At 36.9% G+C, this 18,569-nt stretch overlaps 2 protein-coding genes across 2 annotated transcripts; one reads left to right on the forward strand and one right to left on the reverse strand.

Annotated features, from left to right (window-relative positions):
• The first annotated feature begins 5,977 nt into the window (after positions 1–5,977).
• Positions 5,978–12,596, forward strand: RPS19BP1 (ribosomal protein S19 binding protein 1). The gene is made up of 4 exons (XM_026696585.2): positions 5,978–6,111; positions 6,211–6,345; positions 10,661–10,758; positions 11,320–12,596. The coding sequence occupies exons 1-4, from the start codon at positions 6,060–6,062 to the stop codon at positions 11,461–11,463; spliced, it is 429 nt and encodes a 142-aa protein (XP_026552370.1). The 5' UTR covers positions 5,978–6,059; the 3' UTR covers positions 11,464–12,596.
• Positions 12,597–15,359: 2,763 nt separating this feature from the next.
• ATF4 (activating transcription factor 4) lies at positions 15,360–18,143 on the reverse strand. Its single transcript, XM_026696573.2, has 3 exons — positions 17,880–18,143; positions 16,427–16,744; positions 15,360–16,269 (listed from the first exon to the last, which is right to left on the reverse strand). Exons 2-3 carry the CDS (start codon positions 16,644–16,646, stop codon positions 15,443–15,445), a joined length of 1,047 nt encoding a protein of 348 aa, XP_026552358.1. The 5' UTR covers positions 16,647–16,744; positions 17,880–18,143; the 3' UTR covers positions 15,360–15,442.
• Between the last annotated feature and the right edge of the window lie 426 nt (positions 18,144–18,569).

The following is an 18,569-nucleotide window of genomic DNA, read 5'->3' on the forward strand; positions in this document are numbered from 1 at the left end:
TTGTAGAAAACATTCTATGTCTCTGTGCCGTAAATATTTACTTCATTTATATGAAATATAATTATGTACTCATAGTGCTCTTATATCTAGTTTGTAGGAATTGCTGAGAAGTGAATATTGTTTTAGCGTATATATGACCTACTCAATTCTTAACTGAATAACAGATTTGGAAGGAACCTTGAGGTCTTCTAGCCTAACCCCCTGCTCAAGCAGGAGACCCTATACCATTTCAGACAAATGGTTGACCAATATCTTCTTAAAAGCCTCCAGTGATGGAGCACCCACAACTTCTGGAGACAAGCAGGTTGAAAACAGTTCTCTGTTAGGAAATGTATCCTTAGTTGTAGGTTGCTTCTCTCCTTGATTAGCTTCCATCCATTGTTTCTTATCTTGCCTTCTGGTGCTTTGGAAAATAGGTTGACCCTCTCTTCTTTGTGGCAGCCCCTCAAATATTGGAGTTCTTCTTTTGTTCTTAAAGTGTTGAAAAAGTAGGACTATGAAAATATGGACAAAATTCTTCAGGAAATATCCCCGGTCCTCTCAACAGAAGTAACACTGGAAGATATCCCAGTGAGGTATGTCTTGGAATGTTAGAATTCAAAAAGATATTTTCAAGAGCAAAAGGCATATAACTGCCTCCCATTTGCTTGGATTCAGTCGGTTATAAATGTACAGGAAGAAAACATTTTTCAAAGCAAAGTCACCAGTTAAAGCAGCTATATCGCACAAATGCAGAACAGCAAGGCAGTGATCTATATCTCTGTCTGAGTAGAGCAACTGTAGAGCAAATTGCCTCAGGTTAGCAAATACAGGTATACACAAACAACAACAGAGTGGATGTTGGCATATAATATATAATTTCAAGTGAAAATACATAATACTCTATACATTTCAGAAGAAATATATTTTCATATTCAAGCCATGCTAACACATACAGGAGGGGCTAGAAAATGAATTGGTTCCCTTAAAATAAGATGGTTAATGTAAATTATAGCAGAAAATATATTACATTTGACTCAAACACAAAAGAAAGCAAATTGATTGTTTAGAACTTCAACTCCTAAAATCTAAAAGAACAAAATGTATGATCTGATTAAAACATCATGCTAAGCTATAATTTTATTACATATGATTTTTTGAATAAATCACAAAAACCAAATTCACACAACACACTAAGCACTAAACAACGGCTTACCAACCACAGTATAGTGGCTGGGTTTCTCTAACATACCATGCTAAAACCAAATAATCATTATAGCTTAGTGCAGTGTGTGACTAGTTTCTCTGAATGCTTACTTACTTTCCCTCCATTTTGATAGGGCCACAGCAGAAGTACCTCCTAGGGACAACAGGTAGTTCTCGTTTATCAACTGCCTCATTCAGCAACCACTTGCAGTTACAACAGTGATGAAAAAGTAACTTTGCGGACATTTTCTTTTTAAAAGAAATTAAGTCTATCCTTCTGAAGGAGACTAATTGCATACATCATTATTTATATTACACTAAAAGCACATCAAAATCTGTATATATGTATTTTAACTTCTTTTGAAAGAGCTGACATAAAGTTTTACAGTATTCTTAAACCCAGTGAATTGGCTAATGGATGAGGAATAAAAGACAGCATTTCTCTCAACCCTAGCAAAGCGGCTAGTGATTATATAACTGGGTCTGTGTAGTGTTTGTGACAATACAGTTGTACTCTAGAGACTACAGATTTGGAATTTCCTAAGTCTTGTATTGAGATAATAACAAGATCTGACATTGCTTAGCTTTCTCAGTATCAGGTAAGGTTAGTGAATTGTGGCTATCTGGTCACTATAGGTAATGAGAAACTGACTGACTTCCACGTTTGAGACAAATCACCATGGAGAAACAAACAAAAAAGGCAGGTCTATGGTCTCTTATCCAAATCTGAACAGAAAAACTGAGAGAATGCTTCTTCCCATCATGCTAACCATGGCATGAATATGCCTCACTAGCTGCATTTTCATGAGGTCATCTTCCATTCATACCCAGGTTCAACTCAACTACAGTTGGCCCCTTGAGGCTGATGTGGGCAGCCAAAAACACATCTTTTTGATCCTTAGACATTTTCTTCAAGGTCACTCATTCTGGCAGCAAGAGTGGCCAAATCTTTGAAACCAAGCTGCCTCAACTTCTGCTTTCCATGGTATATGTGGCAACAAATTGCCAGGCTGCCAAGACAGAGTTATGATGAGAGAAAAGGAAGCACAGCAGCTATTTAGTCACTTGACATTTTTCTTGGCAGTCTGGATTTAGGATGGCAATTAAGCAGAAGGGGAAATTTTTTCCTTACCATGTTAGGATGGCAATACAAACAGCTGTATTTTTTTTCCTGCCATATCTGCAATAGTGCCTAGTGGATTTTGTGATCAAAGATCTGACAGTGAATGGGTTCCTTGATATCAGGATTGTGAGTTTCCCACCTCCCAATCCACACTGTTCCATCCTATCAACCTGTCAGTCAATTAATTTGTTAATTTGTGAATATAAGTTTACAGGAAGACTAACAATGCCAATTTTATTTATTTGATTTATATAGATGTCCATCTAACAAGTCACTCTGAGTGGCTTGCAAGATTGAAATACAAAAGCCCACCAGACATAACTCTTAATGACCATGGATTAACAATAACCTCCCTCTCCATCAATAATAACTCATTTACCCACCTGGCCCAAATGCTTGAGGAAAACAGGCAGTTTTTCCATACCTTGAAGTCATAAGAGGGTCATGAGATGAAATAGGAGGGTAGATGTGGAAAGCAAACAATCAGGTGATCATGTGATGACTTTGGTTGCATTGCTGCAACCAAAATTCCAATCCCAATTGTGAACATAAATTGAAGACTACATGTAGTGATTAACAGTCACCTCTCCCTGAACACTGCTAAGGCTCAGAGTCTTGTAAGAAAAGAGCGGAACGAAGAGTGATGCATCATAGGGCATCATAAGCAATTTCGTCTCCCGCCCCCCCCCAGGATATTCCACTTCCCTTAAGGAGAACAGCTGGTAGTTGGGGAATCCCTCAATCTTGTTCCCTCAGTTGTCTCATATTTAGTCTCTGAGGGCAGCACCAATCACTGGCCCCACAGCTGAAGCAGAATAGGGTTTAGCAATGAGGTAACACAAAGTACACCAGCAATTTTTTGTTCTACCTCATGAAATAGAGGAAAACAATGTCAGGAGGAAGGCCCCTAAAAGGATTTAAAGCAAACTCAAGAATCTTTCCATATAAGATGAAGATTTTTAACTAAATAAGTAGAGTACTGAACTTGCCAGTAATTCCAAGTACTGAATTGAATTTCAAGAATGTTATTAAAAAAACTGCTGACTCAGATAAAATTACACTATATCTGAAAATGTAATACCTGCTATAACAAGTTCATTTAAAGTCATTAGTCAATAAAAGAGCTGGCACAAATGGATCTGTCTGCTGTTGGCAAGGCTGAGATAAATTTGATTCCTTCAAGAATAGAAAATGTAATTGGAAAAATATCTCAATCATTGCAGCATTCCTATTATAAAGACAAGGGCTATTGAAGTTATCAATTTAGTGCAAATTTCATGTCAAGTGCACCAAATGGCCTGAGAAAAAAGCAGAGACTAAAATAAGGAGTGGCTTTAACTGTCTATGAAAGCCTCCTGGTTTTAACTTGTATAAATTTAAATTGCATTAGAAATTTGCTATATCCATTATCTGTCCTCTACTACAGCATATTACTTTCACCATGTAACATTCTTTTATAAAAAGATAGTAAAGATTAAAAATGTAAACTAATTTTAAAACTTTTGTGTTGAAGCAATCATTTAAATCTGCTTCTCACTTGTATGTTTCAAAAGAACACTTTATTATTACTTCATTAGGATTAATATGGAGTTGGCAGCTATTATATATCCAAATAATTCATTTTCAACTTTAAGATTGCATACAATCCATCTTTGGTGGCTGGGGAGCACACTTCAATGGAGATGTAATGTGCAATTTGAGGGTCACAGTTCCAGGTCAAAAAACAGGTGGCAGCTATGGCCAAGGTCTTTGCACAACTTTATCTTTTATATCAGTTGCACCTGCTCCTGGACTGAGACAAGGTGTGCCTGCCATCACATCTTAATCATTTCCCAGTTGGATTACTGTGACACACTGTACATGAGGGTGCCTTTGAAGATAATCCAGAAATGCAGCAGTATGGCCAATTAAGGGCACAACTTGTATACCACTATACTGCACTCTGCATTTATTCCCAATAGGCTTTCCAGGTGTAATTCAAGGTGCTGCTTATCACCTATAAAGCTACACATGACAGAAACTGGGGTATTTGTGGGAGTCTCTCTGCTTATTCTAATAGTGTAGCAACGCTGCAGGAGTCCCTTCCCTTCATTTGGTAAGATCCAGGAAGTATGTCTTTTTTATTTGCCTGTTTACTCAAGGCGGCAAATGTATACAACAAATCTTCCTCTTATTTTCCCCACAACAACCACTATGTGAAGTGGGTTGGGCTGACAATAACTGGTCACCTAGAGGGCTTTCACAGCTAAGACAGGGCTAATAGACTCTTGCATTCTAGCCAGGTGCCTTAACCACTAGACACTGCCTGGATTTTAGAATATCCTCCCCTTTAACCAATATATATTGGCCTTCAGAAAAACAATAAAAATGTCTTTTTTCTTGGGCACTGAGGCCAAATTGATTAGCATTCTCACCTGGAAGGATATAAGGTAAATTTGATGTTCCAGACTTCTTACCAATTTATGTTGCCATTTTTAACTATATGGCTTCTTTGCTGATTATTTCATTGTTATTGATTGTATACTATCCAGAATTGCAATTATACAAGTTGGTCAGCTATATAAATTCAAATGAATAAATATATGCCATGAACATAAATGTTTCTATCTTATATCTTGATTAATTTCATGCTGTATGAGGAATCAAGAGTGACAATAAGAATGAGAGGATAACTGAGGTCTACCAGGAATAGAAAAAAGAACCTAGTCTGTAATGTGAAATATAATGAATAGGCGCAATACAAATCTAATTAATTAATAGATAAATAAATAAATGAATGAATGAATGAATGGGCGGAATGAGAATCGGCACCAAATTGCCTTTTTTGTAGTATTTTTATTAAAGATTATAACAGTAAAAACTAATAGCCTAAAACAACAAAATAGTTTCAAAAAGAAAAATAATACATAACTCCTCTTCATCACACCCACAGCAAGCAACAATTTTAGTAACTTTCTCAAATAATTCATCTCTCAAAATGAAGTGATCTTTATATCCCATCTTAAATCCATAAAACTTCATTTCAAAAATACATTTAATGAACGGCAAAACTCATCTTTAACTCATCTTCATAATGGGTTTTTAAAAATTACCCCTGAAAGTGTAACACGAGCCATTCAGAACAAAATCCTTTATGTTCAATAGAGCTGAATTCCTAGTACCTGCCCTGATTTGATTCTAGTAAACCCCATTTAATTCTATAGCATGTGTTTCTGAAACCGTAAATTCAGATTATACTGCAGTTCAAGTCCTGGTCTCCTAATATTTTTTTGCTTTCAGAGTGCAAATGTTTAAAGCGATACATTTTCATAACCTATTAAATGTTTAGTAGGCTATTTTATACTTTATAAATGTTAGTATTGATTGCTCGTTGTCTTACGTTACTTAGAACCGAAGCGATTACATATCAACCAAATTTGTAGATCAGAATGAAAGATCAGAACACGTTGCTAGCTTGAGATACAATGAGATACAATTTCTCCTTCCTTCGCCTTCTTACAAATACATCATTTTCTTATTCCTTTTTCCAAACCGCTGTTGCGCTAACGGATTACATACACTACGCCACCCATCCACCCGGGATGAAAGACACCGGAAGTGTGGCGACTTTAGGCAAAGTAAAGCAAAGTGAGTCAAAGGAAGAGTGGCCACCCCAAAAAAACCCTGCACTCGGAAGTAGCACAATCATGAAAAGACCATAGAGCTGAAACAGAAAGGAAGTTCAAGAGCACGCGTCTGGAGGGAGGGAAAAATGTCCGCTTCCCTGCTAAGGAAAGGACTGGAACTACTGGAGTCGGCGGGAGGTAACCCAGGGCGGCAGGGTGGTCAAAAGAGAAAAAGGGAGAATTCTTTCGGCTAAATAAATCCCTCTTGTTTCTCTTGTTTCTCTGTCCGATAAATAGTGTCCGGCTCCTCCTCTCAAAGATCAGGGACCGCCGCCCGACCCAATAATCGGTTGAAAAAAAAGAAAAACAAGAGTGCAAGGTCCAAAAGAGACAAGGCCACAATCAAAGGAAGAATCATCAAATCTGCATTAGGTGAGTAGGGGGAAGATGGAGAATGAAGATCAAGTGGACGACCCTCATCTAATTTATTGGTTGACTCAGCCTTCCGAGGTCGGTCAAAATGAGGGCCCAGATTGTTGTGGGGCGATATGCTGACTCTGTAAACCGCTTAGAGAGGGCTGTAAAGCGGTATATTTTATTTTATTTATTTTATTTATTTGTCAATTGTTTACGAGATAAGTAAAAGTGTATACATAATTATGAATACATGAAATGAGTACATATAAGAAAAATAAAAGAAAAATAAAAGAAACAATAGGACAGGGACGGTAGGCACGTTGGTGCGCTTATGCACGCCCCCTACAGACCTCTTAGGAAAGGGGTGAGGTCAATAGTAGACAGTCTAAGGTTAAAGTTTTTGGGGTTTGGGGAAGAAACTACAGAGTCGGGTAGAGTATTCCAGACATTGACCACTCTGTTGCTAAAGTCGTATTTCCTGCAGTCAAGCTTGGTGCGGTTAACCTTGAGTTTGTATCTGTTGTGTGTTCTTGTGTTGTTATGGTTGAAGCTGAAGTATTCATTGACAGGTAGGACATTGCAATGTATGATTTTATATACCATGCTTAAATCAGACCGAAGACGGCGTAATTCAAGGTTTTCTAGTTCTAGAATTTCAAGTCTGGTGGCATAAGGTATTCTACAACGAGTAGAGGAGTGGAGAACTCTTCTTGTGAAATATTTCTGGACTTTCTCAATTGTGCTAATATCAGATACATAATGTGGGTTCCAGACTGATGAGCTGTATTCGAGTATTGGTCTAGCAAATGTTTTGTATGCTCTAGTTAGTAGTGTGATATTACCAGAGAAAAAGCTACGTAAGATTAGGTTAACAACTCTTAATGCCTTTTTGGCTATGTAGTTGCAGTGGGCACTAGCACTTAGATCATTAGAGGTGAGTATTCCAAGGTCCTTTACAGAGCTTGGATCATCAACAAGATCTTGACTATTCAGCTTGTATTTTATTTTTGGATTTTTTTTGCCAATATGTAAGACAGAGCATTTATTTGTTGAGATTTGAAGTTGCCATTTGTTTGACCATTCTGATACACAGTCAAGATCTTCTTGAAGGGTAGCAGTATTGTCTGTGATATTGAACAGCTTTACATCATCAGCGAAAAGAACGCAGTTGCTCTTAATATGATCACAGAGGTCATTTATGTAGAGTATGAAGAGAGTTGGTCCTAGAACACTGCCTTGGGGGACACCACTATTGACAGGTACAGAATTTGATAGGACACTCCCAATTTTGACCATTTGTTGTCTGTTTGACAGGAATGCTTCTATCCAGTTATGCAGTTGTCCAGAGATACCATAGGATTTTATTTTTAGTAATAGTTTGTCATGTACCACTGAATCAAAGGCTTTACAGAAGTCTATGTAGATTGCATCTATTGTTTTGCCCTGATCAAGTTGTGTAGTCCATATGTTTTTGCAGTGTAAGAGTTGCAGATTACAGGCTAGTTTTTTCTGAAACCAAATTGTTTATTGGAGAGTAGGTTGTTTGTCTCTAAGTGGAGGATGATGGATTGGTTAATAATTGATTCCATGACTTTACAGGTGACGCAGCATAAGGAGATTGGTCTGTAATTTTCAACTAGGCAAGGGTCTCTCTTTTTGAAGATGGGGATGACTGTGGCTTGTGACCATAGGTTAGGCAAGGAACTGGTCCTGAAAGATTTTTCAAAGATTATGCTTAGAGGTTTGGCTATGGCAGTGGATAACTTTTTTAAGAGATAGGCACATATTCCATCCGGTCCAATAGATAGGGATGGTTTTAGATTGCGTAGTGCTTTTTCAACATTGTCTTCTGTAAAATCGATATGTATTAGATCACTGTAGTTATCTGTGGTTCGGCTAGGAAATGCTGGGCATGATCCATTGCTGTTTACAAATACTGAGCCAAAAATGTGTTAAAGATGTTGGCTTTAATGGTGTCGTCGTTGCAGTCTTTACCATTAGGTCCTATCAGGGGTGGGATGGACCTTGAATCTTTTAGTTTGTTGTTTACAAAATTGTAAAAAGCATTGGTGGAATTGGTGCTTAGAAGGTTTTCCTCTTGTTTAATATGATAATTGGTGCATTCGGTCTTTATTTGGTGGCATAAATTTTTGTATCGGCTTTTGAAATTGGCAACGTGACCAGATTTGTTTTTCCGCCAGAGTGATCTCTTTTTGGATTGAAGTTTCCTTATTGTTATGGGCAATCTGTTTTTTTGTTTTGTTTTGGGAGTAGTTGTTGGTACATATAGTTTGATGACTCTTTTGACTTCAATTAAAAATATGTTGTAATGGTCTTCAACAGTATTGCATCCAGTGAATAGAGATTGCCAATCAAGGGATGAGAGATCGTTGTTTATAAGATCATAGTTGCCTTTTTTGAAATTATAATTGGGGATCACATCATTGTGGTGGTTTTTGTGTGGACGTATGTTGAGACAAAAGTCAATCATATTGTGGTCACTGCTGGAAAAGGGTTCTTTAGTTTGTATTCCGTAAATTAAATTCAAACTATTGCAGAAGATGAGATCGAGGCAGTTGTTTAGTCTAGTGTTGTTGGATACTAGCTTTTCCAGTCCCAGATTTGTAACAGCATTGTAAAAGGTTGAATGTATGGTTTCAGTTGTACATTCATTTAGGGTCCAGTCAATATGAGGCAGATTGAAATCACCAAGAAAGATAAAAGGGTATGGGCAGGATGCTGCCCATGTTAGTAGTGTATTTAGCTTGTTTACATGTTCAATAAAGTAATATAATATAAGTAATATAATATAATATAAGTAAGTGCTATTGCTATTCGGTATCATGCTTTGGTTACGCCTAACTAGTGCAAATTTTTGAGCTGTACTTTTGCAGTTAAACAATAAATGCATAACATTGCGTGGAAGTTTCCATTCTATATTTAAGCAAAAAAGAAACCTCTTTATTCAGCTGATGTCAATTTAAAATCTTTGTGTACAATGTTATGCAGAGAGACATATGACTGACATGCATGAGAGTTGTAGCATAACATTTTTATTTTTTCTTATTAATGTAACTATATTTTTACCTACTTTATGTTACCTCCTTTCATATCCCATTCAAGATAACTTGTAATTTCAAGCAATATACATGCTAAGAAAGTGACAATATATGCTTCTTCCCAAGTTATTAAAAATAAATAATAAAATCATGTATTATTGTGTTGAAGAAAACAAGTGTTCTAAAGGCAGAGTCCTTGCATGTCATAGCTTGATAGTGGCGATGATATTTTCATCCTATCTTTTTATAATGTATATGTACTCAAAATTGAGGTGGTGTGGTCTGTGCCCAAGCTGAAACTTGTATGTGTTATATATTTTGGTCAAGGCACAGAACAAAATAGATCTATTCCAGGAGGGAGTAACTGAATGTGGTGTAGATAAAAGCAAGGGAGTTGAGAATGAGGAAGTGGCAGGAACAGTGAAGGTGCTTCCCTCTCTTCAGTATCCACCAGTGTGATATATTCTATACATCTGCCCATGCTCAAATCTTTGCATTTTATTTCTTCTTCCTTTCAGCAATACCAGTGCCCAAGTGTGAGATATAGTACCAAACTTCCTGCTCTCTGAACATCCAGTTTCTTCTCTTCCTGCTATTCCCTGAGCAGTTTGCTGGTGTTCTCATGTTTATATCCTATCACTCCATTTGCTGATTCAATTATTTTCAGCTCTCCCATCAATGTACCATAATAGGTTTGACCATGCTCCAAAGCTCATTCTTTATTCATTTAGTGCAACAAGAAAACCCCAAAGTTTGGCCTACATTCCCATATAAGCTGAAAGCATATTTTGGAGTAGTTACCCACAACTTGGAGATCATGTTTTTGATTATAGCTGTCATGTTCCTCAGCCAACAGAGCTATATTTTGCGATTTATATTTGAGTTTACTTATAGACAACCAGGTTGCAGACTATTGCATACAAAACTCCTTGAAATCTTATGCAGTACACAGGTTTTCCCAATAACTAAAGACAATAATAAAATGCATTGATGAGTATAAAACCTTCCACTGATTTTGACATGTGAACAAACTCCCTTAGGAAAAAAGGTTTTGTTTTTTGGTTTTGTTTTATCTTATTTACTGCATATGAAAATTCACATATACCTTGATGCAATGTGAAACCTCCAAAATAGTGGCTGCAGGAAATCAAACTAAAACATGAGGCAAGTGGGATGAATCAGGCTTATAATTGCACTCCCTAAAGACAAATATGAATATATTTCCTCTTGAATTTTATCTACATGCTTTCTTATTGTATTGCTTTTTCCAGAGGAATATCAGAAACATCAAGCAGCTGACCACTTTAAGAAGAACATGCAGTATATGATGGGTACTCATTTTGTGGCAGACAGTACAATTACTGAAAAGGTCAGTTTGTTTACTTGTCACTTGTTTATTTGAGCAGAGATGCTTTTAGAATTTTTTTTTAAAAAGACAATTCTGTTTACACAATTGATAGCTTTTTGAGAAGGGACCTTGTTTCTCAGTATAAACATGTTTCTCATGTCTATTTCCAATTTTTTCTAATTTACTTGCCAAATATTTTAGATCTTGAGTTTTCAAATTGAATTGTTTGAAATTAGCACTGTGTGATTCAAAGCACAAATTGTAATTCATAGCCTATATGGGCATAGCCTTAGAGCATCTGTTAGGAATACCTTAAAGTTAAGTTCTCCCAGGATCATGAATCATATCTGGAGAAATACCTCTGAATACAGATAAAAAGCTGTTTTCTAATGCTCCAACAAATACAATCCTTGAGTGGTGCTTAGGACTGCATACAAGGACCTGTATCTATCATCAATGTAATAAAATACTCTATTAAATTTGGTTAAACCTGGAAGGTTTATTATACTACTGATTAATGATTATATATATATATATTAAAAGGTATTGAGGTACTATTTTTCCTTTACATTCTTTCTGTAGATTTTAACCCAAAATAGAGGGAGGAAAGCTAAAGACCTCCCTGTAGAAAAAGTGAAGAAGAAGCATCCAGAAGGAACGGTCTTCACTGAAGAAGACTTCCAGAGATTTGAGAGAGAGTATTTTGGAAGAGCTGGAACAATCTGACAAAAATAATTTGTTAATGATGCTAAAAATATCAGCATCAGTGAGCAAATGCTTGCCAATATTATTGTGGTTGGGAAGTACGTCTATTATAAGACTACAGTATTTCTACATACGATCTGCTCAACTGTTGCACTTCATATGGAAAGACGGTTTGTGCCCAGAGTGGAGAATCCAGATCTTTGATGCTGAGTTTTGACATATGACTCTCTTAAGATTATCTTTTGACTGTTTGCTAGAAAAAATACCTACCTTGAACCACACAAAACAGTCTTTTCCCACATTTGTTAGGAGTAAATTAAGTTAAATAATTTCTATACATATGGAAGAGGGAAATTGGATTTCATACTGCAATATCAGAGCTGAAAGGATGTCCTTTATTGTTAAACAGTGGTTGGAAAATTCATACTGATGCAATATTTATAGTGGTAAAATTATGCATTTCATTATAACTATGTAGTTACCACATAAGAACAGTAATTTGTGCATTTTGATAAAAATCATGCAAACCCACTGAAACATGTTTTTTTTTTTTCATCCCTTACCCATTAGCAGCATTTAGCTACTTATAATATGTATCACCCATTGTAGTTTTTTCACTAGTAGGATGTGGTTATCAGTTATTTATTTGCATCACACTTGGACTAGATGACCTACAAGGTTCCTTCCAACTTTGATTATCTGTTACCTTTAATATTTTTTACAAATAATTCAAGATGGTGAACATATCCATCACACCTTCCTCCTTCTATTTGCCCCATAACAAAAATTGTGATGTAGTCCAGGCTGAGAGTGACCAGCCCAAAGTCATAACTCAGAATAGTCATGTTTGAAAATACTTCTGCCTGAAAGTGCACAATACTTCTGATTTAAATGGAGTTGGCTACAGTGGCATGTGTCTTGCGAAACCCAACCAGTTTAATTTGTAGTTCAGTGTACTGGATGAACCTAGACAAATATATACATTAAGCAGACCACAGTAGTTGACAGGGTTACTGCTAACCACGTTAGTATGTTGAGCAAACATACTAATATTTGAAGTTATAACCCTGAAAAAAGCTGTAAGAATGGTGTCTTCTATTTATTCTTTTCAAGAGTGTAAGGAATAAGCTATTCTACTTTTCAAATCATATAAAGTAAGTTAACCTTACTTATTTTAAAAAAGTATAAAGCTGCCCAATTCAGAGTGATTCTGGGTGGCTGAAATTATTCCATTTTGCAGGAAGGAGCACATGTTCACATTTTACTAGCTGAACATGCATTTCTCTTGTAAAATTAATCAAATTTTACAGGTTTTCCTAATGTACTATCCTAAGATAAATTATTCTATTATGCTATGATACTGTGATTAGTTTGTAGTTGAGCTTGTGCATGAAAGCCACAAGTGATGATTCATAGGAAGTCTTTTCTTCCCCCAACCACTGCCAATACCCTTCCCACACCTTCCCTGCCACCTACCTTCTACACCAGCTCTGCCAGAATCAATTTCAATTCATATTTCAATTTAATTCATGTTTGGAACAAAACAGTCCCAGCCTCAAACATCTGAAAAACAAGCTAGGTAGTGGTTTCTCGGTTGCTATCTAATACGCTATAAAGAAACAGAACTTTATTTGAATATATTAATATTTAACAAATGTTATCTAATTAAGCTTTTTATTTAAATTTTTATAGCTACTTAATTACACAATTAGCTGTTCTCTAGAGTTAGCTTCAGCATTTAGTGATTACAATGTAGTGAAGCTAATTGTTAACGACTTGTAAGAGGAACAGTCTGAATTGTTTGAAAAACAATCTCAAAATTATTGATACTGATCATTTATACATGAAAATTTACAAATACAAAACAATTGCTTAAGTGGTAGACAATTTGTGTTGCTCATAAACTTAAATTTTACTGTGGTTAGAAAGAATGACATTCCACATTTGCTTGGGATCAAAATTACTGGCAAGTTCAGCCTGTGCTTTAAATCAAACTGAATTTCTAAGTTTGATGTTAGAATATTGGATAAGGTTGTACAAAATGTTCTAAACATCCTGAGCATATAAAGCTAATCCTGTTAATCTGCATTTTTTTATATTTTGATCCATTTGCAGGAAAAGAAAGATTTTGTTCCACTTATACCATAGCATGAAAAATTAGTTTTGGAGTACAGAAAAAAAGCAGTAACAGTGATCATGATTGAGACAAGGTAGGGAACAGGTAGAATATACCACACTGGAAGCCTATTCCTTACGGTTGAGACATTTAAAGCTTACAGACTTGCACTTTAGCAGAAACCAAGATGAAGTAAAGCACGTGTTTTAAAAGCTGAATGGGATGTTACACTGGGGGCTTGTTCTATATTTCCAAGATACCATTAAGTCATTTGGGCTAATCTTTTCATAATGACAGTAACAAAGATGGGACAGGTGCTGGAAGATTAAGAATGGGCCACCATGTACTCCATACTGGAATTACTCTGGGGGAAAATGGGGCTAAGTACATACTTGTTCTATTTGTCCTGTATACATTGTGGAGTGCGGATTATTGCAGCCAAAACCTGAAACTACATTTTGGGTTTTCTCCTGGCATGTATTTTTTACTTACAAAATGTATATAACCACCCCATCTCATCAACTCTGGGTGGCACACAATAGTTGGGACACTGCAACAGATAAAAGCATAAAAATCCATATTGTTAAAAAAAAACTCTAGGTGAGAGTAATGGAACCATGTAAGTATATTGTTCTTCCAGTCTACTGATGACATAACCAGGTCTTTCAAAATATTAAGGACCATTACATTAATACCCCAAAAGGAATCGCCTCTTAAATCTAAAAACTATGCCTATTGCTACTGAATGACTATTTAGAATTGGCTAAGACTGAAAACAGTCCTACAAGAATTTACCAAACCCAATGTAAATTCTTACTGAAAACAATTTTGGATATAGAATACCCAAAACAAGCAAGAGGCATTTTCTTGATGTAATTTTTGATGTTAGCTTAAATAAGTTTAAAATTCTAGTTTAGATTTTGATGAGAACTTAAGCAAGGAACCTCTTAGGATAGTGTATTCAATAAATACCTGATTGCTTCTAATTTTTCAAGTAAGCAGCAGGTTCATGTCCAATGTTTTCTTGAGAAGTGGTCCAGGCCAAAATTGTATATGTGAGCTTTAATAACTCAAAAACTCACTAATGTAAAACTTGCACCTCTTGAAAATTCAATTAGTCATTAACAGGATTGTGCCAATATTATGGATGCTATTGTTACACGGAACATAGCTGCTGGACATGCTCGTTGACTCAAATTATGCTAGCCAACAAATGCGTCACAAGCAAAATGTTTGAACTATCTATTTTTTTTCCCTAAGGGTCTTTCTACCTTGGACTTGTGAGACTGTTTCTACTTAAGCATAGATGTTCATCTACCTTTCCAGTTCAAGTGCTGTTTTGGTCATGGGCACACCAAAGAACCTTACTATGATTTATTAACAAAAAATGCAATTATCCATATTGTTTATACTGGTCTTGAAAGTTTTGAAGCAATTAAGGTAACATGAGGGATGTTGGTAGAGACATAAATTGAGAGCATGATGTGGTATTAGTGTAAGTTCCATTTAAAGAAATAGTGTTGACAAGAAAGCTAAACATTTGGTAGTGGCTGATCAACCAAGTCCAAAGTTAACAAAAAGTATGAAGGCACAGATTCAAGTAGAATGGTTTTAAGATTGAAAAAAAATGTAAAATATTTAATTTGACAAATATGAACTATGTTGTTCCAAAATTGTAATACATGGAATTTAAAAAGGCATCTAAACTGCAATTGCTGTCTTTTTGCCATTCATTTTAATGGGTTTTTTAACTGAAGGACCCAAATAAGTTTCAAACAAAACTTCACTGAATATACATATATCCAAATTAGAAAATAATTTATTAAGCATTAATAGTTGTTTGCAGTAAGCAATATACATGCATGTAACTCCTACTCCACTACTCTATTCTGGGGCTTTAACCTTTTTACCCTTAGCTTTGCGGACTTCTTCAATCAGATCTTTTAAATATTTAATTTCTTTGCTCAGGGAATCAACTTTAGCTGTCAGGGCTTCATTTTTTTGCTCTAATTCTCTACACTCTCCTGATATAGCTTCTTGCTCTGCCCTTTTCTTCTGTCTATATCGTGTGGCAGCTGTCTTATTCTGCTCCATCTTCTTCCGTTTCTTATCTATTCTTTCTTCTTTAATCTTTATGATTCCTGGAGGGCGATCGTAAGGCTTGGGCCTCACAGAAACATCAAGCTGGGTTGTAACTGATTGGTTATCACCGAGGGAACTAGAAGTGGGAGGACTTTGTTGAGGTGACTCTAGGTAAGACTCTGGGCTCATACATATTCCACTATCATTGTCAGAATGTGCTTCATCCTCTTTTTCACTCTTGGGAAACACTAAAGTAGCAGGGGGTTCTGTTTTCTTGTCTCCTTCAAGAATATCTACTTCACTACCTAGCTCTAAACTGAATGAATGGTCAACAGTAGAAATCAATGGCCCTTGGGGTACTGGAAATGGCAACAATGTAGTCAATGGGGCCACCTGGTCTGCTTCAGGAGACCTGGGGGATTGGTTAATTGGTTCTGGCAATAATAAACTTTCTTTGCTGGGAATTTCTTCAATGGGCGGGTCAAGAAGGTCACACGTGTCTTCCAACGTGGCCATGAGCTCATCTGGGGAGATGGTGGCTTCCAGATCAATACCTAACAGCGCATCAAAGTCAAACTCCTTTAGGTCCATCTTCTCCACCATCCACTCCGTGCCAGAAAAGGCATCCTCTGTAAAACAAACAAACAAAGCTATTCCAAAGATGATCTCAATAAATACCCAAAAAAATTCTCCCTCTGCTTTAGATCCATTAAACTATATACATTTAAATAGATGAATCAAAAACCTCAAAAGGTTACCCAATTGGGAGAATATAATTTATCTTACTCTGGTTGCAGTCTGTGGCATTCCAACTGCCCACCATATCATCCAGCCAATCGGAGGAGCCCACTTTAGCCTTAGCGCTGGAGAACCCATGTGAACTGAAGTTCTTGGCCACCTCCAAGTAGTCATCCAAGAGCCCCAGACCTTCATCAGCCACCAAACACTGCTGGCTGAATGGGGACCGAAAGTCCCCCAACAACATCTCTGTGTTTGAGAAGCTCATTTTGGTCACGTTTTAGTACTTTGTTGTCAATTTGTCTAGACAAATAGATGGTGTCTTTGTAGATTACAGCAAAGCTGCTGTGTAATGATTTGAAAAACCTGGAATAAACAAGATAACAATTATTAAAAAAGCTTTTCGATTTGAATTTCTAGTTAAAAATCACATAGGACAAATTGTGCATGGTAATACTGCAGCAATGATTCCTAAAGTTCCAGGTTTTTTCCCCCCCTCTAGATTTTATCTGAAGTCTGTCTTTGACACCAATTAGAACTACAGTACAACAGCGCCAACTAGAATTTGTTCAGCAAGTCAGTCCTCTATTTCCTCCTAACTACACAGCTTCAACTCAATCTCCACCCATCTTGGTCTGAATCATGAATTCATTAGTGACAACAGCTGCAGCCATTTCGTGATCTGCTTGCTGTGCATGTCTATAACCTATAAATAGGCCGCCATTTTGTATCCTGCCACGTTTCCATTTAGGTCATTGAGAATCTTAATGATTGTTAAGAAGTAACAGACCACATAATACCACATTTGTTTATACCCACTTATTTAAAAATTGGCAGATTCCACAAAAAGTTTGTTTTGAAATTACAGATAATTCATTACATCTTAACCTTAGACAATTCAAACCTGCATTCCACCCAAGGCCACTAGTTATTTCAGCAAAATGTTTTTAGAAAGACAGTCCTGTCAGTATATCTATAAAGGTTTTAATTCGTCGTATTTCTGTTGTGAAAAACTCTAGATTACTCTCTCTTCCAGTATGGCAATTTTAACTTAATTGTTAGAAGTTCTATTTTTGTCCAGAAAAAAATAGTATACCAATTGCTTAAATCTCAGGGGATTTTCCCCGACAACAAAGGAAATCATTCTGCCTTCTAATTAGTCTGGGAAACCCAAAGGCTCATTAAACCACTTCCCCTTTTTCATAAATAGCCTAATTCACTAGTCCCGAATTCTTTGCGCTAAGCTATTTTCTTGATAAGATCCCACCCCCTCCCGGTATTTTTCGGCCACGAACAAATGCTATTCCTTGGCTGGGATTTCCACTTTACACCCATATATTCGCAAACTCCAGCTGTTTTTAAGTCGATACATAGAACTTCGCTCCCTAAAGTCTCAATTCCCTAACCCGATCGTACAATGTGTCTTATCCTCTACGTTATTTAGTAAAAGCCAATGCCTCCACCTTTAGTGGATTTCCACCTCCCGCCCCAAAATACTCACGCCATGGTTGCAGATGCTTGGAGGTGCCGAGGCCGCGGCCGCCGCTGCTGCGTTTCTGCAATGGCCGATGCCGTCGCTTGCGCTGCCGCCCCTACCATGCCATGGTGGCGGCCGCGTATATTAAAACCCCTCCTCAATTGCTCGATTGGTCACTGTCAAACTCCGGAAAAAAAAAAAGTGGGGTGGAAACAGGTGCTACTAATTTATTTATTTTTCGGAAATGACAAAATAACACCCAACTCTTTTTCTCAACGAGACAATAGGAGCGAGAGTTCGCCAGTTTTCTCTTTATATAGTCAAATGAGATCCGGTAGAACCTCCTTTCACTAAGCAGCGGTTCCAAAAAATCCTTCCGCTCAATAGCTTTGGTCCTGAATCTGTCCCTCTTGAAAAAGTAGACTTCCTCACAGAGCTCTCTCTTTGTAACGCTTGGGTTGAAGCAAATACTCCGCGAGGCTTTGTACCCGCATTCTATTAGACCTACTCAACAAATTGCGGAAGGATTACAGGGACTATTTTAAGTTGTTGAATCCTTACGTCGGTTACCGCCGCCGCTTCAATTAAGGTCAGACACGTGACGGTGAAAAAAGGAATTCTAGCTTAGTTTTCCTATTGGCTGCCCAAGGGGGGGGGTGCTCGATTCTGCATTCCAGTAGTTTGAGAAAGCACGTGAACACGAGGCACCTGATT

Source organism: Pseudonaja textilis, chromosome 5 (genome assembly GCF_049901715.1).
Source record: "Pseudonaja textilis isolate UNSWEBS1 chromosome 5, rPseTex1.2, whole genome shotgun sequence".
NCBI lineage: Eukaryota > Metazoa > Chordata > Lepidosauria > Squamata > Elapidae > Pseudonaja > Pseudonaja textilis.

Excerpts from the sequence above, each read along its gene's own strand:
- ATF4 (XM_026696573.2), bottom strand. The coding sequence starts at position 16,646 with ATGAGCTTCTCAAACACAGAGATGTTGTTGGGGGACTTTCGGTCCCCA. Across the intron at positions 16,270-16,426 it reads TGCCACAGACTGCAACCAGA|AGGATGCCTTTTCTGGCACG; the intron begins GTAAGATAAATT and ends TTTGTTTTACAG.
- RPS19BP1 (XM_026696585.2), top strand. The coding sequence starts at position 6,060 with ATGTCCGCTTCCCTGCTAAGGAAAGGACTGGAACTACTGGAGTCGGCG. Across the intron at positions 6,346-10,660 it reads AATCATCAAATCTGCATTAG|AGGAATATCAGAAACATCAA; the intron begins GTGAGTAGGGGG and ends TGCTTTTTCCAG. Across the intron at positions 10,759-11,319 it reads ACAGTACAATTACTGAAAAG|ATTTTAACCCAAAATAGAGG; the intron begins GTCAGTTTGTTT and ends TTCTTTCTGTAG.